We start from the raw sequence: 27,892 nt of genomic DNA on the forward strand, positions 1-27,892 counted from the left end.
AGAGAAAGAGATGAACTGAAATATAATGGAAATGAGGAAGAAGGGAGAGGAAAGGAGAGAGAGTTAGAGAAAGAAGTAAAAGAAAGTGCGAAACATAAGCAGCGAGGCAGAGGTGGAAGGCAGGTATCAAAAATAAGAAAAGAAAGTTATCAAGGGGAGGAATGTACAGAGTCTGTCAAAAGTTTTAGTACAACGACATTTTAAACTAGGCAACCCAATTTACATAAGGCGTTGGTGGGTTGCGTGTAGAGTTAGGCTCAATTTCAGGGTTGCCACATGCACAATAGATATTTATGAAATACGCGAAAGAAATAAAAACAAATATTATTGTATAAAATTATAAAAATATCACTATTATATCGCAAATTACAAAATTCTTTCTGAAAGATTGATTGATTGATTTAATTTATTTTACTTTGCGTTTTGTGCCCCTTGGCTAATTTGCAAAGATGAGGATGGATGAGTGATGAAATGATGGAATTGATGAATGGACATTCACAAACAACCAAGGCGAGCGGGATTCGAACTCGGGATCCTTGGATCTTTCTGAAAGAAAAAGAAAATAGGTTTTCTAGTATTTCATCGTTGATGAGTCTACAGAAAGAAAAAGAGGAGAGAGAAAACGAAAGGTGACAAAGGAGAGGAGAAAGAGAAAACGAAAGGAGAAGAGGAAAAGTAGAAAAGAAGAAAGAGAGGATGGACGATGAGTGGAGAAGTAGTGAGAAGAAAGGAGAAATATTCGAGGAGTGATGAGGAAAATGGAGCAAAGAAGAGAAGAGAGGAGGAAAACGAGAGGAAGAGGGGAGGGCAGGAGACGAGAAGAGGGGATTGGAGAGTAGAGTAAAAGAGAGAATAGAGACGTACAAAAAGAAGGGGAGAAGAGTGCAGTGGAGTCGGAAATCGAAGACAGGAGAGACGATAAGAGGAGTGGAGAAGAGTGGGATGGAGACAAGATGCGAGAAAAGTAGGGAAGGCGATATGAGATAAAAGCATAGGAGAAGGAGAGAAAAGGAGAAGAAGAACGAGAAGATTAGAACAGAAGGTACTGGAGACGAGAGGAGAGAAGAAGTAGTTGAAGAAAATATCGTCTCGGTGTCAAGAATTGATGCATTGATCAAATTATCGACATGAAACATTCAATAACATTTCGAAATGTATTGGAGAATGTAGGGATGTGACGAAGCTGAAAATTCACCGATGCCGATGTACTCGCCGATAATTTTTGGTACCGATACCGATTCCGATATTTAACCGATTCCGATAAATAAGGTTATTAAACAGAAATGGGATGTTATTTTCAGCATGACAAAAATAAATTTGCTATGTACATTTCTATTGCATATCATATGTATATACATATATATTCTCAAGAGATGCGAATGTACATTTGCATCTACAAAAGGTGGTTATGTGAACCTTTAAGAAGAACATGGATTCTCAAGAGATTTAACATTAGTACACAAGCAGCTCTTTGAAATGCAAATTGAATTCCTGTTCTTAATGTTGGCAATTTACTGCTGCCAGATTCAACTTCAGAAACACGAGTTTTGGAAGCACTTCAGGAAGTAACCTACTTCTTCTTTTATCGCAAATCTGTTCAGCAACACTGAACACTAAATCACTGAATACTGATGCAGCAGGTATGCCCAAGTATTTTCTCAGCACTTGCTAAGGTTTGAATACTCACTTCTGAATTTCCAATACAACAGCAGATCCTGGATCAGCAATGTACTGTTTTATTTCCGATTTATTGTTAGGTTGATCCTCTGAATGAGAGTTTGCAATAATTTTATTACATAAACTCTACAATAATGATGAATCATAACCTAATTTTCAATAAATCTTACAAAACTAGAATATAAAACTTATTAGAAGGTAAAACTCTAGTATAATCTGTACCGGTTTAAATATCGGATTTTTGCCGATTCCGATACCGATACCGATATGTGAATTTCGGCTGATTTTCATACACCTGTAATCGGCTTCGGCACATCCCTAGGAGAATGTATTAGATCGGTACGAAATGCCTTTTGGCTGAGTTCAGATCAAGAAAAATCTTCCAGGTAAGATCTTTGATTTTACCGATGATTATATCACTAAAATCATGAATGTAATTTAAATATTAATAAGAATTATCCAATTCTCGGTTCGTTGAAATGCAGATTTTGTAATTTAATATTTTCCCTCCCCCCCCCAACTTTAATTCGAAACTAAATCATTGCGTTTCACACGGCGTGGACAATGAACACAGTGGGATATGTCTAAAACTTACGAAAATTTTCTTCCATCGGAGGGGTTTGAACCTAAGACCATCAGCTTGTAAATCCTTAACGGTAACCACTTTTTTTTCTTTTTTAATATTCTTTATTTTATGCAGGAGGGACTACTTACATGATCCTATGATAACATTACACATATATCAGATCTATATTACATAATTAGGTGTATTTACAACAAAAGAGCCTGCAAAAAATTTGCATACAGTGTTTTGCGGTTGGCTTGGTCCATCTGGTAATAATGCTCACTGTAGTGATATTCCAGCGAAATTTGCATTGACACTGAATTATGTCCTAAAATATAATAAATATATTGAGCTACTAAAAACTGGACCGCTCTTACTTTAGTAAGAGGGAAGAACACAAAGTCTGGTAACAGTAAATGATCTACAGTAAATGTATCGGGCGATGTTCTACATATAGTACCAAGGCATTTACACAAATACGTCCATTGATCTACCGTTGCGGGACATGTTACGAGGCGATGTCGTAAAGTGTCTTCAGCTTGATGACAATTGGAACATACAGCACTGTTAGTCATTTGGTATCGCCACTTTCGAGCACCGGTCGCAATGGCATCGTGAACTACTAGGTACCACAAAGATCGAACGCGGTTAGAAAGATGAGAGGCAGATATATTTCTCCATACGTTGGACCACACTACATTAGTTCGGAGAAGCACAATTCGTGGCTGGTGGTGTAACCTGCAAGTCAAGTGGTTATAGAAAAATTTCACTGTCATACCATCGACATCCATGTGAGGTGAACCGATTAGGAGATAGCAAAACTCGACAAGAGTTGTCCTCAAATAGTTGTAGTGGGAAGGGATCTTCCCTGGATAAATGGGTGTTCGCAGTTCCACTTCATCTATCAGAGTATGTAGTAATCTTGCTGTTAAACTATCAGGGTATTGCAGAAGCAACTCAATGTTCCGTTGTAGAAACAAGGCTGAGGCTTGTCTCTCCACTTGGCGCAAGTTCAGGCCTCCTTTACTTGCTGGGAGGCATAACGTTTCATGTGCGACATGAAACAAATGTGCATGCCATATGAAGCGCGTTATCATCTTTCGTACTTGCGCCGCGTCTTTCGCAGTAACAGGCAAAACTTGCGCAGCATACCACAACTTCGATAATGCAAACATGTTCACATACTGTATTCTAGAGCGTAAGGATAATTGTCTATAACGATTCATGTTCAACACTGCCTGGATTTTTGGGAGAATAGTTGTAAAAGTTCTGGAGACAGTCTCTGTGATGGTCGTAGTGAAGTTTATTCCCAAAATTGTCACTTTATCAACAATAGGTATAGATACAGATTCAGTCCACAGAGTGGGGTTACACCCTAGGGGTAGGATTTTAGATTTCTTCTGGTTCAAACTAAGTCCCGTCTGCTTTCGTAACGTTTCAAGTACGGCCTCCATACGAGTCAAGTCTAGCCGATCTTTCACGATTATGGTCACATCATCTGCGTACGCACATATTTTGTGGTCTCTCCCAAGAAGCCTGAGTCCCTGAAGTTTTGCATACATCAGTCGTAAAAATGGAGCCAGAGCTGCGCAGAATGCAAATAAGGAAAATGGACATCCTTGACGAACAGAGCGCTGAATAGAAAAGGCTTGCAACAGAAAACCATCGATAGATAACTGAACTCGAGCTTCTCTGTATAAGCTCTGTATAGATTGTACAAAGAAATCACCACATCCCACTTTACCAAAGTATTGGAAAAGATAGTCATGTCTGAGGGAGTCAAAGGCACTTTTGAAATCTAACGCCACTAAAGCAGCTTGAGAACCTTCAATATCTTGCATAGAAGCGATGATGTCACGTACACTAGTTAGAATGTGAAATATTTTACCACTTGTACCATATACATATTGATACGGCCCTAATAAAGTATCCGCAAATTGTTGCAACCTTCGGGTGAGCAAACGTGCAAAGATTTTATAATCAGCACATAGCAATGTGATTGGCCGGAAGTCTTCTGGCTTTCTGGGCTGAGATATTTTGGGAATCAAAACCATAACACCCGTAAGACTCGTTCGTCCAAGGCGTTTCTTCGTAAATACCTCATTGAGCCAGCGTGTGAACAGTGGAGCCACCGTTGTCCAAAAGGTTTGGAACAATTCTATCGGGACACCATCGATTCCCGGAGCTTTACCTCTTTTTCCACTGTGAACAGACTCGTACACTTCTTTCTTTGAGAATGGCTGTTCTAAATAGCGACGGTCATCTTCCGTTAACATAGGAAGGTCCATCCCTTGCAGTGGAGTGCGACGGGAGCTTTGATCTTCCTTCTCTTTAAACTGATCTGCATAAAAGTCCCGTAAGTACTTTCGTATTAACTTGGGTTCGGTTAGTCTTCCCGTGGCTGTATCGAGACACGTTATTCTCTTTCGCTGTGCACTGCGTCTCTCTGCTAACACCTGCACCAACGAGGCTTCTTCTTGTGCATCAAACATAGGAAGACGACTCCTAACATTGTAACCTTGCATACGCTCTCTGTGCATGCTCAGCAGCACTGCTTGCACTCGTTTCACTTCTTGACGCACTGGCTTCCCTTGTATTAGCTGTGTTGTTAGTTCGTGAAGCACTCTGTAGTAAAAGTTATATTTCTTATTGAAATCTGAGTATTTTTCACGACTATATGCTAAACAGAAATATTTAATGGAGGGTTTTAGAAAAGTGTCCCACCACATAATAATGTCAGTTTGACGTACGCTCATTTCTTCCCACTTCTTCCATTTTTGTTTAAATTCGGTACGAAATTGTTCATCTTCCAATAACCTTACATTGAACTTCCAAAATCCCCGCCCTCGTCCAACTGAAGGTACATCCAAACTCATGTCGAGTTGGACACTTAAATGATCACTAAAGCAGGTTGGGAAAATTCGAATCGCAGATATGTTGCTAATCATGTGTGCACTAACGTAAAAACGATCAAGCCGACTCGCTGTGTCGGCACGTATGTATGTGTAGCCGTCTATATTTGGACCTTTAGCCACCCAAACATCGTGCAGTTTAAACCCTTCAACCAGCGCCTGCAAGCTAGGTGATGTATGGAATCCTGGATATTGGTCCTGTCTTCTGAGAGTACAATTAAAATCACCCACCAGCACAATGTTTTGACGGGAGCCACCTAATGCCTTCGCCACGTCTGTAGCGTAAAATATGTTCCGAGTATTTCTAGCGTTGGTACCTGATGGTGCATAAACATTACAAAACCATATGTTTCCTATTTGGATACATGTGATACGACCAGACGGGTGATGGTAAACTTCCGTTATATGGAGGCCTGATTTCACAACTATGGCGGTTCCTAGAGAATTGTGAGTAAAATTGTTATACACGGTATATTCACTGCCCAGACAGAAATCATCGGTCCCGACTTCTTGCAGGAAAATTACATCCAGGTGACTTTGCTTAATATAGTCTAAGAATGCATGATGCTTGACACTAGATTTCATCTTGTTAATGTTTATTGTTGCAAAATGATATATGGGGGTCGTCATGTGGGATTCTGTACTAGTGTACCCGGTGGGAATGTTATGTGCATTTACTGACGTTAAACTATTTACCTTTTTCAATTTCACTACGACATGCGACAAACATAACCCTAATACCATTATAACGCGGACAACACACTTCATAACGAGGATATGTTAGACATATATCACACATTGACGTCAAGCGACCAATCAGAGCCGCCACTAGATTTCGCACTTTGTTCTCTTGTCGCACTCATCGTTCTACGCAGTCGCCGAGACACTGGAGACACCGAACGATGAGGGCCATCTTGCCGCCGTGTCGACGCCGTATCGTTCGCAGGGAGACTGCGTTTCTTCTTCTTTTTTGGTTCTTTCGTTGTTTTCGGAAGAGTGCCTGATGCGGGGGACGCCGTCTCGGAGTTCCCACCTTCACCTGCATGGTCATCATCTGCCTGCTGCATCGGATTATTGGGCATCTCGAGGGTAACGTCCATTGTTTCTTCCCCATTCTTCTCTGCTACGTGGGCTGCTTGTTTGACATTAACTTGTTCCACACTGACGGGGCTAGGAACGTCTGCTGTTGTCTTGTTTTCTACACTGGGTGGTAAAGTGGAATCTGGTACGGTATTTTTAGGTACACCCTGTAGTGAAGCTTGTACGTTGTCCTCATTTTCCTGGTCTCCGGAGCGTTTCAGATGCACAGGTAGTATAGTGGGTGTCGGGGTCATCATTTTCTCAGCAGCCGGCACATTCCTCGGGACAGGACGCGCCGCCCCGGCATAGGACGTATCTTCGGGTTTCTCCATTTGACGACGTCGGGACGGGCAGGTAACGTAAAAATGGTCACTAAGGTCACAGTAACTGCAAGTACGGTCTTGCCCGCTATATGTCACCCAGTATCGTCCGCCACTGATTGTGACGTACGATGGAATCGCACGAGTTAGATTCATTTTGGCGATTTTACGGCCAGTTCTTACCGGATAAATGTGATCACTAGAATACCGTTCATCGTCCAAGGATATTATCTGACCGTACGTACTCAGGACCGATCGAATGGCGTCATCGGACAGTTCACTCGGTACAACGTGCACTCTAACTATCACGTAATTTGCATCCGCCCACGTAACAAGCACTGGAGAATCCCCGTCTTCGTCACTATATTTATATTCTCCGTTTGACTGTAGCAACAACTGTTCACACACTACTTTCGATAGTAGTTTCAGAAAGATACAACGTCTATAATTGTCTACTTCAATACTTACGACTTGTTCCGGTTTCAATTTCATGGTCTTGCTGATCCAATTGTGTATTTCTGTCGAAGTTGGTTTCCTTCGCACTTGACTGAAGTTCAGTTTTAGTGTATTCAATCTCTTGATTACCATGTTGGCAGCGTCGCCGTGGTTCACTTCAACCGGACTCGCGAGTAATACGCGCTACGTGACTTCGAGCTATTAGAGAGACGCGCAAACACAACCGTCTCAGACCACTGCTCGAGCCAGACTGACCACTACTCTACAAACCTTCGCTCCTGAAAGCAGGTAGAAGGAGTTACCCAATGTGAAATGTAGATGCAACTCTCCTCCTACGTGTAATGTGCAAAGAATACTTGTTTGTAACAAAGAAAACTAAGGTACGTGTAGTACGAATCGGCGAAAACATTTAATGGAGAATTGCACATGATATAAACTATTTGTGGAGGTATCTTTGCATTGAAATCAGTTGTGAAAATGGGTGAAATTAGTATGTCCTGAATTGCCACAAATATAAATAGTTATTTCATTAATATTTGTGAATGCCTTTGAAGCAGTAAACAATTATCGTTCACGATTATTGTTGAAATGATGAAAATATGCGCAAAGTAGGAGGATTTCAAGTGAATTCTCTGACAAAATCGAAAGGATAAAAAAGCACTCTGTCCAAAGACTTGCCAAGCGAGGGACCTGGTTCAACATTTCAGCCCTTCTTTTGTCACCTTTTCCTGCTTTCCACGTTCTTTTTTTAGGAAAACGTGGTAAAAAAGGGTCTTACGACCTTCACCACACCCCTCCTTTGAGTACGCCACTGCAACCTTCTTTTTGTCAAGATTTGTAGACACTGAGCTTCGCAAATAACATGAAAAGTTCAAACACAAGATGAAAGACATGAATGATGTGAAAGAGCTTGCTCATCTCCTTGTGATACAACAATAGTTCATTGACTTCCAGTTATCCTGATGTGTGCACGCCTTGTTTGATGTACTACCTTACTGTTCCTCTCACAGTAGCAAAGGCAGGGAGATAGTTTTCTAAATTTAAAATTATAAAACCTGTTTACGCAGTACTATGAGTGAGGAACGTCTCAGTGGTCTGACTTTACCTTCAGCTGAAAATAACAGAGCCAAAAAATTCAATTTCATCAAAGTACTTGATGCTTTTGGAGACAACAAATCAATGAAAATCAAATAATCAATAATGCAAGCATTGTAATTATATTAATCTTAATTTGTTAATGAGTAAAGAATGCATTTCACAGTATCTATTTTATTAGTTATTCTTACTTTATTTTGTACTATTCGTCTCCAGAATTTATGCAAAAGACCACATCTGTAATCATAATAAAGAGAATGAGCTACAGGTACAATTGCTTACAGCCTATATGCTAGAGTTACACATTTTTTTGTATTCGTACATCCAGCCACTATGATAGCGGTAACTGGGGGGCAAACTAGACCCCCATGAATCTCGTTACGCCCCCGGTAAAATTGTTACTGTGTGTTCCTTCCACAGACACATACATAAATACATATAAATGAAGAAAAGTCAATTTTAAATGTGCATTTATTTAGAGTTCCTCTTCTATACAGGAGATTGTCATTACAAATTAAGAAGCCTCCTAACAGGCTTTCTTCTACCAGTATGGAGATAATATATTCCACGCGCACTGCAAAGGAGAACAATGAAAATTACAACTTCAGTACATACATATTTATGCAAAATAACAAGTGCACGTTAGAGCATGATACGATTTAAAAATGTCCAAAAGATGGACGAGCAATTATATTTTAGTGTATGATACTATTTTATAAAATTAACTCAGGCATTTACTCGTGAAAATCTTGATTTATTAACAGCGTATTGTTTTCTAATAAATGTATGATTGTCTTTATTATTTATGAAATTTAGAAAATCGGTTCGAAAAATATTTAAATCTGCACTGGAATAACTATGTCATTCATTTACATACCAGGTGGTTATAATTAAAGTGACGGTGTTCAGAGTGGTACAGCACGGGCTGTAATGAGAGTAGCAGTCTGAAACTTCGTAGATATGCTAGTGAAGCAATGCGCTCGCGAATTATGAAAAAAAAAAAAAAAATAGTTCCAATTCTCGCCACCAGGGTAAAAAATGGCGCTGTAAGCAGTCAAAACGTGGAATTTTCCGTAACTCTGACGTCAAAGTCGGTGACATTGCCTAACCATTGTGTGAGCTCCCTGGTTGTTGATGGTGACGCCTGTTGATTTTTAATTTAGTAATGTTCATGTAATTCGAATAGTGAAATTGTAGCGATATTTTATTTCAAAGAGTATTGTTTTCTGCGATTTATAGCGTTTTTCCTGTAACTATACCAAGTTGTGACTGCTTACAGCGCCATTTTTTACCCTGGTGACGAGAATTGGAAGTTTTTTTTTTTTTGCATAATTCGCGAGCGCATTGCTTCATTAGCATATCTACGAAGTTTCAGACTGCTACTCTCATTACAACCCGTGCTGTACCACTCTGAACACCGTCACTTTAATTATAACCACCTGGTACATGCGATGAATGCAGTGGCTTAAACGTAGACGTACTATAATGGAAAATTTGTGTCACGGTAAATATGCGAACTAGTGATTTAAACATGCAACACCAGCGTCACTGCTCCCAGGCTAGATCTACAAATGTGACGTTGAAGCAGTACTGTACAAGGTATGTAGAAATTAAAATAACAGCAACGTCTTCAGTACATACATTTACTTAGCTTTATTTGTTTTGAAGACCTTTCAAATTGCTGGAAGAATAAACAGTCTAACCCTGGAATCATTCCCAGGAAGCGTAATGTTAGGTTAATCAAATCCATTATCACTGTGTGTTGATATGTGTAAGCCAGTGGCGGCGATTGGGTCCCTAAACCGGGGGGGCAAGGTGCCAAAAATGGTGGGCAAAGCCAGTACATTTCCCTTCGTAGATAAGATTTAGCATAGTGCTGGGGCAAAAATGGCAAAAACTGGGGTGGGGGGCAACTGCTCCCCTCGCTCCTCCCTAATCGCCGCCACTGTGTGTAACTATATCTCCACCATCTTGAATTTATTTTAAATTGAAAGACAATCTTGTGATCACTCAAAGTTATACGAAATTTCATGCAAAAAACATTAAAATCCATTTTTCATTATAGCTACGTTGGAAGTTTTATGAACTTCACAAAACGCATAACAAAGCATTATGACAGGAATTTGACATTAAATAATTTTGAAATGACATCTGAACATGGGTTTTACTATTAGAATTTTAAAAAATAGCATATATTTGTCATTGTTCATTTCTAATTTTTAAGTTAAATGAAGATGGCGGATGGGTACAGAAACTCTTGTCATGGTGTATTTAAAATTTTTACCAATCAAATTAAGGAAAATAATCACAATGTTTAGATTTTTTTATCAAAGTTCTTCTGGTCAAATTTCAGAATATTTAAAATCTAAAACTTGAAATTTTTGTACAAAATATGACTTCTATTTGAAGCTTACAAAATGACCACATGTCCCGACACACCCCAAAATTTTAACTCCTTCATGATTGGCCTATATCCTCGGAGATGATATCCAGCACAACAGTTTTCTATTTTTTATATTTTTAATAAATTAGTGTATTGAAACGCATAATTATTCTATTTTGTTATTAAGTATTCCACATCTCGTCTCTCCAAAGTTGGGGAAAATTTTACTCAGAAAATGATCTCTCACGTAGAACCCTAATTTTTGGGGACCTCTCCGATGGCGCAGTGTAAGCGTCGTCGTCTTGTAATCAAGGGGTTCCGGTCTTGATACCCGGTGGAGGCACATAGTGGTTCGGATCCCAGTTTAAAACTGTAGGTCCAGTCCTGATTAGCCTTACTGTGCAAGAAGCTAATTTAAAACACCAAGTCAATCAATCAATCGACTCTAATTTTTGGAAATTTGTAAACTGTGGAACCATTTATTCTTTGAATTATGAAAAAAAACATAATTTAGTTCCTGTATTTTACACTAATTTTTTCGATTTAACGCATTTCTACTTTGCTTATTCTCTTCGAATACTAATTGAACTTTATTTATGTTATTAAGAATAAAAATAACAAGGTTTCCTCTTTTGTGTTATTTGAAATGAAAAATGCCAATTATAAAGGGGGGGTCAACGCACTGATTCGATCCACCATCCCAACGCCTATGTACATACGTACAAATTCTATCGTTTATAATACTTACGTATTTGGCACCGCATATCCCATATAGACGACATTAGAGGGTGAAGCCGGGCACTGTCCCCGAACAAAATTTTTCCAGCTACTACATGGCACTGCTGGGTAGCGATGCTCGTCGTTTACAGTGTCGGCGTAATACTCGAAAGATGTCCAGTGACTGCAAAATACTGTTAAGAGAAAATGAGTTTGTTTTATTGAACGTAAGAAGTAAAGCAAGTTTCTTGAGTTCATCTGAACGGATGGAAAGGAAGATGCGCAAGTTGATTCAGGACCAAGTTTCTTTTGGTTGCGGTCGCTCTATAGGATTCAATAACATTCTTACAACCCAGGGATGTCGTATGTACAATCATATATGAAGAAAGTAATGCCCTCAAAGAACCGTACCTTTAACAAATATTCCAGGTTCATGAACCAAGTCTGCCACACTGCAGTCCGGCTGTGGATTCCTGCCGCCATTGGGGTAAAAATCCACGTGACCAATGGGATCGTCGTATCCTATCAGCCCTGAATCTGTGTGGATGACGTCGACGAATTTGGCGTCGCTTGCGTCCAGGCGGCTGTCCTTGCCCACGCTGCGAAAGCCTGGAAGAGCTGGATCCAACCCTGGAAAGCCGTAAGACAAACTTAAAAAATTAAAACTACTTTCTCGTTGCTATAGAAAAAAATGCTATACCAGTTGGAAAATGAGACTTGTTCTCTGACTACTGTAATAAGGTGATAGAGAACAAAAAATGCAATTAAAAATAGGACATAAATCTAATCACATGAATCAAAATTGCTTTACCATATAACTTATTCAGACATACCTAGGGGCTGGTTATAGATAGGGTATGCCATATGCATTGTTGATCTTATTTTTTATTTTACTTTTTCGTATCTATTATCACAAGAGTTGAGATCAGATCTAAAGAAGGGTGATGTTATCACAATGTTAGAAATTCGGTTAGTTTATTAAAATAGGTAGTAGACGTATTGACCGGCGTATAAGACTCACTTTTTTCCCTAGCGTCATTGCCTTGTAATCGAGGGGTCCCGGGTTCGATACCCGGTGGAGGCACAAGTGGTTCGGATCCCACTTTAAACTGTAGGTCCAGTCCCGATTAGCCTTACTGTGCATAAAGTGGACTTAAAACACCAAATCACAAATCACTTTTTTCCCTTGAAAAATAGGTCTGAAAAACAGGGTACGTCTTATACGCCGATATTCAGTTTTTGATTATCATAATTTCTGAAAATTTTCTCTGTTCTGAGTTACACGATTTCTTTCTTGCATTTGCGGTGTGTAACGAAGAAGATTAAAATGTATTCTTTCCTAGTCAGATTAAGTAAGTTATTTGTTGAAAGTAAGCCTACACATTACTTTATATTTGAAATACTGTAAATACTTATAAATTCAGTGATAAAGCTTTTTCCTAAAAAATGTGAACAAAAAAAGAGTGTGTGTCTTAAACTCTGGCAAATACGGTATTTTGTGGGAAGATGAAACAGTACAACTCCAATTCTCATTCTTAGCAATTGGGTTTCCAGGTGCATGGGCTTGTCTAGTGCTGATGGAATTCCAGAAAATTGAGTCCTGCTCGAGAAAAGTATAAGATACCGAGACAAGGACGAGAGGGGACAGGAAAACGAGACAGTGATTCTTATTCTTGTCCCGGTACCAACACTATATTTTAAAATACTTTTCATGTCTGAAAAGGGAAGAAAACGAACTTTGACTTAGGATTGAGAATGTCTTCTGCTCTGTTGAGGAAGAATAAAATAATAACATCCATAGAACCTGTGTTAGTAACCCTATATTAATTAATTCCGTACGAAGTCAAAGATAAATATTAGATCAAAAGATGGAGCTAATTAACCTGATAAACCTGGATGAATGATTCTGAGGTGAGAAGGAACGACAAACGATTCGAATTATATTTTGTTAGTGTTTTACAAATAGCAACACAACCAATCCAGGTTGTGCTAAGAAAAATTGAACAGAAATGTTTAACCGAACATTGTTGTAAATAATACAATGTGCTTAGAGTATAACACAATTCAGATGAACCAATAACGTATTCTCTCACTAACATTAGAGAATGAAATTCAGGGAGATTTCTTTCCAGCCTCGAAACCCTTTGGATTAAAATGTTCCAGAAGACTAATGTCCTGAATATCAGATCTTATCTATATGTTGTCTTGCTCGTAAGAATACAAAATTAAATAAACTTGTTCAAAGCAACCTAGTAACCACAAGAATAAATAAAACAAAATCAATATACAGATACACAGACTCTTCTGAAGCCGTAATACTATGACAGAATTCTTCAATATGAAATACCATAAAAAGGTAACAATAGATCTCGTGCTTCCCGGAGATAACAAAGTTTGTCCGGGAGACCAGAGGAGAGAGATCGATTCCGGGAAACTCCGCGTCATTCCGGGAAGGTTGGCCAACCTATCTGTGACGTTGCTTAGGCACATGTTTCATATAATTTCTTTCCAGCACTATAACGGAGATATAATTGTCGTCTTATTTTAATTCATTTGCATTGTATATTGAGAAAGCATTGTACTATATGCAATGGTGTTTACTTATCCATATTGTTTAATTTCCCTGGATCGAACTGAAATACTTTAAACATAAAAGGTTCTTTACGGTCTAGAACCCATTTCCACTTACTGATTTTCTCTCCCGGACAGGAATTGAATTTATTTAAAATTCCTGGACCTTTAACAACTCTGGAACTGTGAAATATCCAGGAACCCATGCATTATAATGGGTTCTATTAAGTTCCGTAACAGGACCGATGACACGCAATTGTATATATCGACAGATATATTTAATTTACAAAATGCGATTTCACTATTAAATCAGGACTTGAAAAATATAAGCAACTGGTGTGAATCAAATAGTTCTAAATTTAAATAAATCTACATTTACTATTATCGGAAACAATAATCTCCTGAAACAAATTAATCTCAGGGAATGCAAAATATCAATTGAAACGCAGAACACAACATTCTCGCAAACAATACGAAATTTGGGCTTGGCCATGGATCAAAAATTAGACTGGTCTGAACATGTACTGAAACAGTGTGGTAAAGGATATTCAGTGCTAAAGAGCCTTTACACGCTTGTTGACTTTATTTCACCCAAAATCAAATTAAATTTGGTCCAATCTTTAATATATCCTCTTTTCGATTATTGCGATGTTGTTTACGGGCCAAGAATCACAAAAAGGCTCTCAGGCAAAATTCAGAAAGTCCAAAATGCATGCATGAGGTATGTCTACAGATTTAAAAATCACGAACACGTTCTCCCTGTGCTTAATCAGCACAAAATCCTCAACATGGCAAGATGGAGAGAACTGCACGTGACCTGCATTACTTGCAATGTTATAAATAAAAACATCCCGGACTATCTGAGTGTAAAGCTTAAAGCCAGGAGTGAAATGCACTCATACTTCACCAGAAGCGCCGCTAATCTCCATATACCTCGCTGCAGGACTCCTGTTTCGCAATCTTCATTCAGTTACATGGCACCTAAAATCTGAAATGCACTCCCGAACGAAATAAAGCAACTGAACTACAAACACTTTCGTAGGGCAGTATATGATTCACTGATTGATGATCAGAAGCAAAGTAAGACCACATATGATTAAAAACTGTTTCCTGTGAATTATTGAAAAAAACTGGACCGAAACTAAGTAATAATACATGTATATTATTATCTTTTCATTTATTGGCACACACGCACTGTATATATTTTGTCATCTCTTTTCTTTTTGTGATTTTCTTTGTGTAGTAGTAGTTTTTTTATAGTTTCTTTTATGTTATTTTACTTATGTAGTGTCTTATAATCTTCATGTATAATAATGTACCTAGGTACTTTGCTACATTTTTCTTTGTCGGGTTAGGTGGTAGATCAGCATTTGCTGAACCTCGCCCAAGAATAAAGACCATTGAATTGAATTGAATTGAATTGAATATATATATATATATTTCTCGCACAATATAAATTCGGTCCCAGTTGCGTATTGTTTCATTTCAATACGGAACTTGGACCCTATTTAAACTGATCCGAAAAAAAAAAGTTTCCTGGACCGTCTTTAAATCGATCCTTTAAAGAAGGGTTCCTGAACCCTATTTAAACTGATCCGGAGAAAAGGTTCCTGAACCGCATTGAAATACTTTACAGATAAAAAGGTTCTTTACGGCCCAGAACCCATTTACGCTTGCTAATTTTCTCTCCTGGACAGGAATTGAATTTATTTAAAACTCCTGGCCCTATAGCAATCCTGGTTGCCACCTACAGCTGTAGTAGCGTCTTGCATGCAGACACGAATCCAAGATTACTCCATAAAGGATAGGCACTACGTTTAAGATACCTCAGAAACACCAACTTCCTCTCTCACCTGTCACTCTTTCCACTCTACCGGATCTGACCTCTTGAGCAGTTAAGCCCGCCACCTGTCCTCCCAAGCTGTGGCCGATTACGTGGAGGGAGGGAAGACTTAGTCCTCGGCTGACAAGATAGTCGATGAACTTGGCAGAGTACATCCCAACCACCTTGGCGTTCTTTATAGAAAGTCCATACCATGGGGCGGCAGCCAACACGCTGTAGTCCACGAGAATAAAGTTGTGGCCTCCTCTTTGGAGATAAGCTGGAAGATATGGTAGAAGAAGTCATATCAAGCAGCGGCGTATACTCTGGGTCATCTAGGTAATCGCAGATGACCCGGCTGTATTTCTTTTTTTAATATATATATATATATATATATATATATATATATATATATATATATATATATATATATATATACACACACACACACATTTCTTCGCAATATTCTTCCAAACCAATTTCGATGCTTCCAGCGCGCGAATACTTCCAACCGTTTGCCTCTGAATGTCCGGCAACCTTTCTCCAGCCGGTGGAATGACTTCAGGGAATCTCACCCTGACGTCATTCCTCCCGCTTCTCTTACAACCCTTGGCGAGGAGGGAGGAGAGAGGAAAGAGGGGTAGGAAACACTGCTTTTCAGGCGCGGTGATTCCGTGCCCAGGGTAAGCTCCTTCTTGTGAGAGTCCACCAGTCGCACTCTCAACCTTCAGAGCCTTTACCGTTCCCTCCGCTGAACTAGGGAAAACATACCTGGTAGAATGTGAAGAACAGGAAAATTGAATCTTGAACATAAATTTATCAAAAGGAAAAAGCTTAAATATTGAAGATGAAGCAAACTAAAATAAAATTCAAAGCTTAAACAATTAAAGCACCTATTTGCTGACTCCCCCTATCCTTGTATTTACAAAAATAGTGATTGTTTCTCCTCTCTAATCTTCAAAAGCAGCGAGAATACTTCTTTCAAGGAACTGAATATTTTTTAAAGGGAAAGGGAAAGATATCAAAAATAAATAAATAAATTATATATATATATATCTCTGGTCGGAATTTATTCGATCTACGTATAGGGCCGGTGGCAACCCACCATCGTGAGGAAATTGGGAAGCTCCGAGTGAGTGAGCGTAACCCGGTCGAGAAGACCTACAACAACGGCTGGGGGTTCGTCGGGCTGATCACCCGTGACCCCAACACTGGTCTGAGACCTCCACGCTATAACAGGTGACGGCGGAACAGTGTGGGAGGGCGACCAGCAGTCGGTAGGTAAGCCAAGGCCCGCCAAGGTGCTGTAGAGCTGTGGGGTTATGTTATATATATATATATATATATATATATATATTAGTTAATTTAATTCCGCCTCTTTAGATTAATAGTGATGTAGATGAACGAATTAAACATAAAACGAAAAAAAACACATGAGGCACGTAGCCAGGTGGAGGACTCGGGGGGGAGAGGGGGCTGAAATCCCCCTCCCCGAAATCCTACAAATATTTAATTTAAAAAGTGTATAGTGGTAATTAATTTTACTTCATTAGCAGGATTAAACACCTTGCATAATATGTTGTAATAATCTGAGATTCATCTTCAGGACTTCTAACCCCACTGTTTCAACTTTATGTGGCGGCTGCTAATAAGGGATGATCCCCATCCCGAAATAAAATTCTGTCTTTGGCCTGCAATGATTCGATGTTTGAAAACCTGTGATTTCGAGCTCGGATTTTTTTTTTTAATATATCCTTCATAGGGAATTTCATTCTGAGCCAGGAACACAACAACAGAAGTTTGGCGCGTGAAACTGAATGCGTGTAGTCGTTGGCTTCGTGCTGTGCTTCGTGTTTATTATTTATTTAGGTGTTAGTGTTTGTCGTGATAGTGCTGTGTTAAAGGGTAATGGATGTGATACAAGATTTGCTGGTGAAACCTTTTGGAACAAGATCTTTTCAGGAGAAGTTGCAAATTGTAAATACAGGTAGGCCAGTGTCATTGCTTGAACTCATTTCTACACAGAAAGACAAAAATCGGGAATATGTGAGGCATTTTCGCAAGCAAATTATGACAAAACACCATGGTTGACGGGAAGTATAAGTGTTAATAAGCTTTGCTTTTTTGTTGGCCGTGCTTACTTTTCGGGGCTGAAAAGAATGTATGGACGCGTGGCGGATACTGTAATCTTTGCAACGCTTGTGCCAAACATGAAAAATCCAAAAGTCACATAACTTCCTTTGCTAAGCTGCAATCTTTCGCACAGACACGTATTGACGTGCAACTGGACAAACAGCATGCTTTGGATGTGGTACAGCACAAATAATCGGGTCCTGGAGTAAGTTGAATTTTGCACTTAAATTAATATTGCGTTTTTTTATTTCACTAGTGCACGTCTTTCATTTTATATTTTACAGGTTGTTTTTTATAGCTTTATAATACTGTCTTTTTTCATTATTTGAAATTCTACACGTAAATTAAACTGCAATAACGAGAATTAATTGATTGTGGTCGTAGCAATAAGACAAACATTCCGACACAATATTCCTAAATCCAATATGGATCCTGACAAAAATTGCACGGAAACTTTTGGAGTTTGAGGATCAATGGTCGGAGATTACCCACTCGTTAGAACCAGCATACGCCACTGATATCAAGATGGTCCTGAAACCCAAGCCAAACATTCAACTATCGAGACAAGAACACCAACATACCCTTCTAGCATAGGGTGTCACTCCCACCAGGAGAGGACAAGGGCTAGTTGCACATTCCCTGTTTTCAGCACAACAGCACCAAATTTCCTCTTAAAACTGCCACTGCTAATAATTATTATAATAGGTAGGGTGCGGACTTTTGCGTATGTGCCTTTTTTTATTTCTTTGTAGTATTTCCTTAGACTTTAGGATAATTTCACCTGAAATTACCCAGAGCATTTGCTTTCAATTGTTTTTACTCATAGATACTTGGTCCAATATGGCAAATATGTAATATTAGACTGGTCCAACAAATATGTTGACTTACATATTTGTGAAAATTTGAAGATTTTCAGAAATGAATATCAATGTTTTTTGGTCCCCCATCAGAGATAATGGGATCCAATTATGAAAAAATAATAAAAATCTAGCTTTTCAAGAGCTTTAACTAAAGGAGGAAACCAGTAGCAGAGCTCAAATATTTTCTGCCAAAACTATGGATGTATATGTTTTATCTAAAGTTATTTATAGTTCTGATATTATATAACTTCCTCATTAAAAAATAATAAACTTCGATTTGCATTCAAAATTGAATGTCGATTTTGGTCTTAAATTTTAGTCAATTTCATTAGAGATGGTAAAAAGGGCACAGATCATAAATAAAACTTGAAATGTACTGAAAAACAATATTGTTTACCACAGCTTTCTAGCTGAATTATCATAATTATCCCAACTGCCTGCAAAGGCCAAAAATACCTGAAGTCGTGAAACAAAAATTGGCCACCAATTTTAAACAAAGCAGTGATTCTCCTACAACGTTTTTCAAATTGCTCTTTCATCTTTACAGATTGTCTCCTTTTCGCAATGTCTTATAGGAACATAAAATTATAGACAAATACAGTAACAAGTATCGTGTGAGGCGAAAACTAGCAAATGGGTAGCCAGTCCAGCGTCAGCTAGGGCATTCCTACTTGAAATCCAGTTCCGTGTGATTCGAGCTTTAAATACTCGCATTCACTGCCACGGGTTGCACGTGCTGCTTTTTCATCAGTGCCAATGTTATTCTCTTACTCTTTTAAGAGAAAACATTATTTTCTCTTAGCTTCAGCAGTTATTGGCATCTAAACTTGTGAAGTGGTGTACCGTGTTTGTGCAGTCGCCATTTTTAAAGATGCGATTTTAAGAATCGTGTCAGACCGCTTTTGCTGTGAGACCCATATCATCACTTATCCTCATCTTCGCAATTAACCAAAAGTGGCAGAAACGCAAATTAAAATAACCCAAATCAATCACATGTTTTTTCTTTATATATAGCCAAGAAAAAACGACAAATGTCGGCGTGTTTAGGAACGATATACTCGTAAATGTTACACATTTTCCTGTATACTACATGGTTCACGTTTAGAATCAATATTTCTACCAAAAAATGTAGGAATTTGCTTCATTTGCCTACTTTTTCATGGAGTAATGCAGATGTATTTGTAGATGTCATATTTCAAAATATGAAATCTACAACAATTCCTTAATTTTTATGTGGTTTTTCTCCAATCAATGATAATATGTGGAAATTTATATTCTTGAAATTTAAATGCATTTCGTATAGTTACTGAACTGTTCCCAAAAATGATGCCATTCACGTTAATAATTTCTCACTGTCATGATTTTTTTAATGTTATTTAGCATATTGCAATATCTTTATTTTAAAAATTAAAATATTGAGTAATAGGCTTGCTTTATTTAAACACTAGTATGTATTAAGTACTTGTATGTTCAAAATGGTGATATCTAAATTCATATTACCAACATTTTTTAAAACATATTTCAGTGATTTTTCTGCATATTTATGTACATATTATGCACGTTTGCCTTCATCCAGGCCTTACTAATAAAGTACTTTTGTTGACTACAGATATCTGTGCTTATTTTGCAATATCTGCCCTGAAATATGTATATATATATATATATATATATTTCAATCGCTACTTTGGCTTCCTCTACAGTGCATTATAAAAGATAATATCATGTGTAAACATGTATTTTTAATTTGTTTTTAATTCTCTAAAATTACATAATTATCATGCCCATTGATATTCATTAAGAAATATATTTTTTTCTTTTCAGATACCAATCATTGTCTTAAGGTGGAATTTCGACCTACGGCGGATGGGTAAGTATTTATGATTTTATGAACCTCAGGAGTTTGTATGTAGGCGGGATTCACTGGAAGTGATTCGGCATTGAGATATTACGCCACCTTGGTTGATGAGAAATATAATGCATTCGCGAATTGTTGTAGTGTTGCGCAAATTCATTAACACTATACTACTACGATCCTCTAATAGTTTTTATTTTGCAATTTAGAAGCTAGAATGAAGAAAATCCACAAAAGTAGGTCATACATACAGCATACATATATTTAGTAGAATGAGTACAAAATGACGTATTTGAGGTAGCTAATTTGCGACACATTGTAATTATGTTTCTCGAGTCAATTGTTTCTTATTAACAGAAAGCATAATTATCAATTGAACACTCTTATGGAACAGGTTTCTCATATATACGAAGACGAGTCAAATTAAAAATGGGCCGAAGCGACTAATTTCAAAATGTAACCTTTATTTTAGGAAAAGTCACCGTGAACATAGCGCATTTGTCCTACTGGCTAACAGTCCACTGTTCACTGATTCAGAATTCGCGTGAGCCACTCCTGTATATCAGCGAGCATTCAGCTGCTTCTCAAGATTTGCATGTAAATTATTATATTTCGACGTAACTATTTACCATTTTACATTTGCATTATATGTTACTTCTTTCTTTGAATGTTGTATCCTTTACATAAACAAAATTAAATAAATGCAAAAACAAACATTAATATACATTTTTTACGGAAAATAAAGCACACTGCACTTCCTACGAACCGGGGTACCTGCCTGCAACTGAATTGTAACCTTGGTGGCGCGCAATGAATTTGATACGCGAGACAGCCCGCATAAACAAACTACGATTGCGGAATAAATAACGGTGCTGTGGAGTAACAATGCATTCTAAAAATAACTTCAAACAATGGTCAACACTTTTCTGCATGTGTATCGCGACAAACCGTAAAGTTTCTCACTAACCAACTTTTTCGTGTTACGGTCTGATGATTTATACAAAATATCCAATGTGTGTGTGTGTGTGTAGGTATATATATATATATATATATATATATATATATATATATATATAACTCGTAAGCAAATTAATTCACTCAGGCGAAGAATATCATATCTACAAACATCATAGATCCCGTAGAAAAGAACTGGCGAAGTTGGTCAAGCGGATTGATATATATGGCTTTTGAAGTATTTTGCTAGAAAAAAATTAAGCTTTTTGCAAAATTGCATAATTATGAAAAATTCAGATCACATGAATTTATGACAGGTTATATAATGCCGTCAGTAAATAGAGCATAAAAAACTACAGGATAATGATTTCACTGTTTAAAATTTTTGACTTTTACATTTTGTAAATTTTGTAACATCTCGCAACGCATGAATAATGTTCCATGATGAGGTTCTACTTAGGTAAACAAGGTAATGCCAATTCACTTTGATAGATGGCGTAGTAAGTATAACCTACCGTCTTTAATATGAGTGCCACTCCTAGATATTTCTCCTGGCTCAACGAACCCATGAAAGTATAGTACTGTCGGTCGATTCCAGTCAAAGTGGGAAGATTGGAGAAGGTCGTCATTGTCAACTTTTAAAATATCATGACTCTTCGGATTCTCGCTAGAAAAGATGAGTTTGCAGATATTAAGTACACATCAATCACACTGAAATATTAAAACAAACATAGCTACTTGCAAGTTGAGTTCCTTTTTAAATGTTTGCCAATAGCTGAAACAGAATTTCTTGTTACTTTTCTCCGCCGTTTGAATGCTCAACCGAAGATTGTTCTAAATAGCTATGTGCTTTCCACGGTGTTAACCACCACGCTATCGGGGAGAAGGGGGAGAAGGGGAGAGAGAAAATAATTGAAATGAAAGAAAAAGTTAAATTTAATAACTGTTTCTGTTGGAATTTTCCGGTCGCTGGTAGCTACTCTAATTAAATCCACGTGTCTGACTTTTGGTCCTGTTGGATTCTGAATTTACCTTTAATCTTGAAATCTTGCTCTATTTTCTTTACATTATTAGTTTTCATGTGGAAGCTGGTGGAATTTATTTATTTATTTATTGAAAGAGCCCAAAAGACAGCCCAATTATAGTGCTCTAATTACATAATATAAATACAACAAGGAGTTAAAATTTAGGAGTAGTTCAAAAAAGTTACCATAGAGTGCTCTGTACTGGGATGAAAAATAGAGAGAGTACAGTGGAAACAGTGGCTAGTTAGCACATTAATTTTTCTTATCAGAAACTGCTCATTATCAAATTATATTTAGCTGTATCAACTGACTCGTGTTTAAGAAGTAACTTGATAACATGTCGTTAAACATTTTCTTAAATGCTTGAAGTAGAGATATCTCTATGATTGAGAAAATAATCGTTATACAGGGTGTCCACAAAGTCCTGCTACCGTTACAATGAAACTTAACTTCTAAACTATATGAGATAAATACATGCAGTTCTTTGCAACGTGTTCTACAGCTCTCAAAGGTTTATCTTCAATTACAACAATTCAACCTGTTCGAGAACTTCTGCAATCCGTGTTTCTTCTCCTCATTGGTCTCTAGATGTGATGGACCTTTTGGATAGACATTTACCTGGGAGATGGATTGGCTGCGAGGGACCAATCTCCTGGCCACTGAGCTCCCCTGATATCACTCCCTTGGATTTTTTCCTTTGGGGGTACGTCAAGGATCATGTCTACCAAACCCCTGTTCCAGACCTTGTCACACTTTGTACACGGATTGCAGAAGTTCTCGAACAGGTTGAATTGTTGTAATTGTAAATAAAACTTTGAGAGCTGTAGAACACGTTGCAAAAAACTGCATGTATTTATCTCATATAGTTTAGAAGTTAAGTTTCATTGCAACGGTAGCAGGACTTTGTGGACACCCTGTATTTCTTTTCACAATTTTACGTAGATCTAAACTGTCAACATATATCAGAGAAATACGGTATTTTTTGTGAATGCAGTAATATACACTTATGTTAACAACAGTATACTTTCAAATACAGAACGCCCGACCCTGTGGCCGAGCGGTTAGCACATCGCGCTGCGACGCCAAGGGTCCCGGGTTCGAATCCTGGTCGGGCTTGGTTGTTTGTGAATGTCCATTCATCAATTTCATCCTTTCATCACTCATCCTCATCTTCGCAAATTAGCCACGAGGCACAAAACGCGAAGTAAAATAAACTAAATCAATCAAATCAATCAATCAATCAAATACAGAACATAGATGTTAAAATGTGCAATTATAACATGTTCTGAACGTATCTTTAATGAAATTCTTAACATGTAGTGTTTAAAATGTTTTACATATTTGTAGAAAAACAGGCTTTGTATAGTCCGCAATTGCTTAAACAATTCCCGCCACTCGGTATTCCGTTCTCTGCTGGAAGAAGTTGTCAGAACCTATCCACTCACAGGAGCGCTGGAGACAACACCTGCTTTGTTCTCTGTCAGAAAAGGCTCACCTCTCATTTGAGAGGGGAAATGAAAACTTCGTTTCCTCCCTCACAGCTAGATAGTATCGAATCCAGCCCCTTCCTTTCCAGTGGTGAGTAGTGGGGTGGGGCATCAGTCTTTACGGATGGAGTGTCGTAGGCATCAATACTAATAAAACAGTTCTAATATTTTAAAATTGTCCCTTGCTTCTGTAATTAAATTAAATGGAGTGTAATTATGTTCAATTAACTATCATTTTAAGAATGAAACTTTCTGTGGGTTTCTCGTACTCCTCAGCAGTTGACACTGTCACACAAGCTTGAAGGGAATCCTGATCCATCATATTTCTTAATTTAGAACTTATCAAAACGGACGATAATTTAAATGCGTTCATTATTTTGACTTTTAATCATAAAGAGGACTGAATCAGAACGTATTACAACGAAATAATAGAAAGAAATGCGTTCTACGTTGCCAAATTTCTTAGCTCTTGTCCGAATGCTCTGACAGATTAGTGAAATTTAGGTGGATTTTATAATTTCCGGGGGGATACCCCCAAACCGGGCCACCCCCTGAATTTATCACTGCTCACAGCGCACGGGACGGAATGGTAACTAGTACGCAGGGAGCAGATAATTCATAAAATAAACTGTAGAGAATTTGCCCTTTTTAGAGTAAATTATTTTGAAGGACTCGCGCAATAGTACGGCCAATCGCTATGTTTACACCAAACATACGTTTGTCAACAATAGTTTGCAGATGACATCACTCAATGGCGGGAGCTATACCAGGTAAACACATTTTCTGGCTTATAGATTAGCTTGTTTCGGAGTCGAGGTTGAGATCTGATGATGCGATGAATTGTGATGAGATGAGACGGATAAAGGGACAATGGCAAAAACCCATGGACAGCACACAAGTTCCACAAAGGACTATGCTGACTGAGTTCAGACGCCACAGCCTTATTAGTCTGCAAGAATGGAGTCCAGGGTGTACTACGTCGGAGATAGGTAGACATTTGGTTGTCTTCAAAAAGGGCTAACCGTTACACCAAACCATTTTTTTCTTTGCACATTAACAAAAATCAGACAGGCGCATTTTGGGCGTCTCAAAAAAGTCTCACAATAGAATAACTTTAGACTAATATAGAGAAAACTTTCAGATAACATACATTGGTCTACAACGAGATGTGAATTTTCAAACCTAAGTCTCGGCTTCGTCTCGATTGTACATTATCGCATATGTTATGTGAAGTTTTGAACAGCCTTAGGGAGATGGTGTAAGAACTGGAAAATTTTCTGTTTATCGATATTTTTCTTCGACGTAATGTACTTTTCTCTTGAAGAACAAAAACAACGTTGCTCTCTAATAGTTTCTTGATGTCCCAAAAGACATAAGTGCCGTTTTGCTTAATATTCTATTATGACAAAGATTATATGTGTTATCCTTACTGGGATTTCCGTGTATTTTCTCTGTCCAGTGCTGATTACAAAGTTCTTGCGGAGATCAGATTGAGATAACTATAAGCTTCATACGGAAAACTCTAGAGGTCAGACCTTGTTGCCAATATATATTTTAGCTACCAGTTCACTTCTTGAATGATCCACATTGACTCAGAAATAACACTTATTGTAGAAATAATATAATAAATCAATATATCATCCGTACATTAACTGCATGTATTTTCCAAAGTTTCATTGCGGCACGTTTCAAGTCTACAACATTGAAACATGTCGATGAATTTCATAAAATAGACCGGTCTTCCAAGTTATCAGTATACGTCCCTCTTCTCCATAGTACTTCTTCTAGGCAAATCAATAAAACCTGAGGTCTCAAGTCAAAAAATAATGCACGTTTCTGGACTTGGCTTCGCCCTAGATGACGCAACTAGGTCGAATGGACAAATCGAAATCGAGAGGGAGAGTGGGTAGAAATATGTGCGAAAATGTCCAGTGTGTTTCAGATCAGTAATATCTAGACCTCGGATTTTAGGATTTAAACCTATTTTTTCCTTTACAGGTATGTAAGAAATAATAAGTTATGCTAGCGTTTCGCTAAAAAACGCAACATCTGATGAAGTTTTATAGTGCCTAAAATACCTAATTTTGCTTGTTAGAACCTATTTTAGGTTTATGCGCCTAAATCAAACCTTTTTTTAGGTTCTTATATACTTTAAAAGGTTTTACAGGATTTTTATGTCACACAGAGGCATTTGCTTTGCTTGGACACGACAAAATTCAATGACGAACGTGTTTGAAACGACCTCTCTGTCGATTTGCCTTCCTCCAAGTCTATGGTGATTACTCAAAGCTCTAAACAAAGCAAAATATCTGGTGTGTGGAAAGTGGAAACTTCTGATCTTTGTTGTCCTGCTCACTTTCGCGTCACTTCTGTGCTTTGTGGCAATCATGCCTTGCAAACTAACATTTCAGCATTGAAGTTTGCACCACTGACTATGTTTTTGTTGAAAGATTATTTTCAGCATATAAGATGATCCTCACAGACAAAATTGTAGTTTGACTGTTGATAACATGAATTTTTTTTTTTGCCTAACTATACGGCGAAGAGTGGATTTTAATAGCAAATTTCAAATGGTAAGTTCTGCCATTGCCGTAGGGTTAGGCAACACACATAACTTTATGCAAAATAGTTCTTATTTCAGGATATAGGTGTCGCATTTTCATTGCCGGTGACTATAATTAATCAGCTTTTTTCAGGAATTTTGAACTATTTTAATTCTTTTTAACCTACTTCAAGATTTTTCGAGCCTAACTTAAGATTTTTAGGACCTATTTTAGGATTTTTAGATCCTATTTTAGGATTTTAGAACCTATTTTAGGATTTTTAGAACCCATTTTAGGATTTTAAGAGCATATTTTAGGATTTTTAGAACCTATTTTAGGATTTTAGAGCCTATTTTAGGATTTTAGAACCTATTTTAGGATTTTTAGAGCCTATTTTAGGATTTTTAGAACCTATTTTAGGATTTTTAGAGCCTATTTTAGGAACCTAAAAGCACACTTTTTAGATCCTAAAAATCCGAGGTCTAGCAATATCTCTTGTATGCGTTCGGTTGTTTATTATCGCCCTTTTTCCCCTTTTTTAGAACATTGACGTTACTACATTTGGAACTTTAATGTTCTGTCAGAAGCAGAAATAATTTTTCCCCTGTCTGCGTTCCACTTGCAGTCTACACCCCAATCTTGACACTGGACTCGTCCATTTAGCGCATGCGTAATTGATTCCTTGTCTCGAGTATAAACGCATTTTCTAGTGTCGATCTACTGTCCTAGGAGCTATTTCTCAATCGTCTTCGAGAATGCGTTTTTCTGCGGCGGGTGGCAATCTCAGTTGAGATGACGTTCTAGGAAAGTTTTAGCTCTCCTGACGCTACGCTGCTAGTCGTAATCCTGCCTTTGCTTGTTTCTGAAGTGGTTTTTTTTTTAGCAATCCTCGCGTTTTCAACCTCGAGAGGAAAGAAACTATGCGATTGCAATAGATTCTCAATTGTTTGGTTCCACGGCCAGAGTTCGGCACCTTGGGACACGAAAGTAAACGATGTTAGTCGAACACAAATGAACTGGTCGCTGATTCGTTGCAGCCAGGAGAAAATCAGTATTGTGATAATAAAATAATACATTTTTGGAATGTTATGATGATTCCATATCAACACAAATTCTCTTGACTACTAAAATACACCTAATCTCCTACCTCGTGTAGAGTTTGAAAAGAATGTCCCTCTCTGCCACAAGACGATAATGAAAAATATTCCTGCTTGCTGCTATAGGAACCACTCGAAAGAGAGATCCATCGATTAGAAATCCTCTAGTATCTGAAAATAAAGAATGTGAAATCAATTCCACTACACACAGAACCGTAAATTTCAACCTGGGATTAATTACTAACTGGATTTTGCATTGAGATCAATATTAATAAGTATCCGGTGTAAAACATTGCTTGTTAAATACTTCTAAAACCATTACGGTGTGATGTATAAAGTTCAT

The 27,892-nt window shown here is 37.8% G+C and overlaps 1 protein-coding gene across 1 annotated transcript in view; it reads right to left on the reverse strand.

Moving 5' to 3' along the window:
* Window positions 1-27,892, reverse strand: part of LOC145987988 (uncharacterized) — a 108,910-nt gene that overhangs the window by 76,018 nt on the left and 5,000 nt on the right. Inside the window, exons 3-9 of the mRNA XM_083122827.1 lie at window positions 27,600-27,720; window positions 21,913-22,064; window positions 15,630-15,878; window positions 11,617-11,835; window positions 11,237-11,399; window positions 8,617-8,679; window positions 5,996-7,101 (exon numbers count right to left, since the gene is read on the reverse strand). Of these exons, the coding sequence (XP_082978953.1) occupies window positions 5,996-7,101; window positions 8,617-8,679; window positions 11,237-11,399; window positions 11,617-11,835; window positions 15,630-15,878; window positions 21,913-22,064; window positions 27,600-27,720 (2,073 nt within the window). The remainder of the gene's footprint in view (window positions 1-5,995; window positions 7,102-8,616; window positions 8,680-11,236; window positions 11,400-11,616; window positions 11,836-15,629; window positions 15,879-21,912; window positions 22,065-27,599; window positions 27,721-27,892) is intronic.

Source organism: Lepisma saccharinum, chromosome 5 (assembly GCF_977018435.1).
Source record: "Lepisma saccharinum chromosome 5, izLepSacc3.1, whole genome shotgun sequence".
NCBI lineage: Eukaryota > Metazoa > Arthropoda > Insecta > Zygentoma > Lepismatidae > Lepisma > Lepisma saccharinum.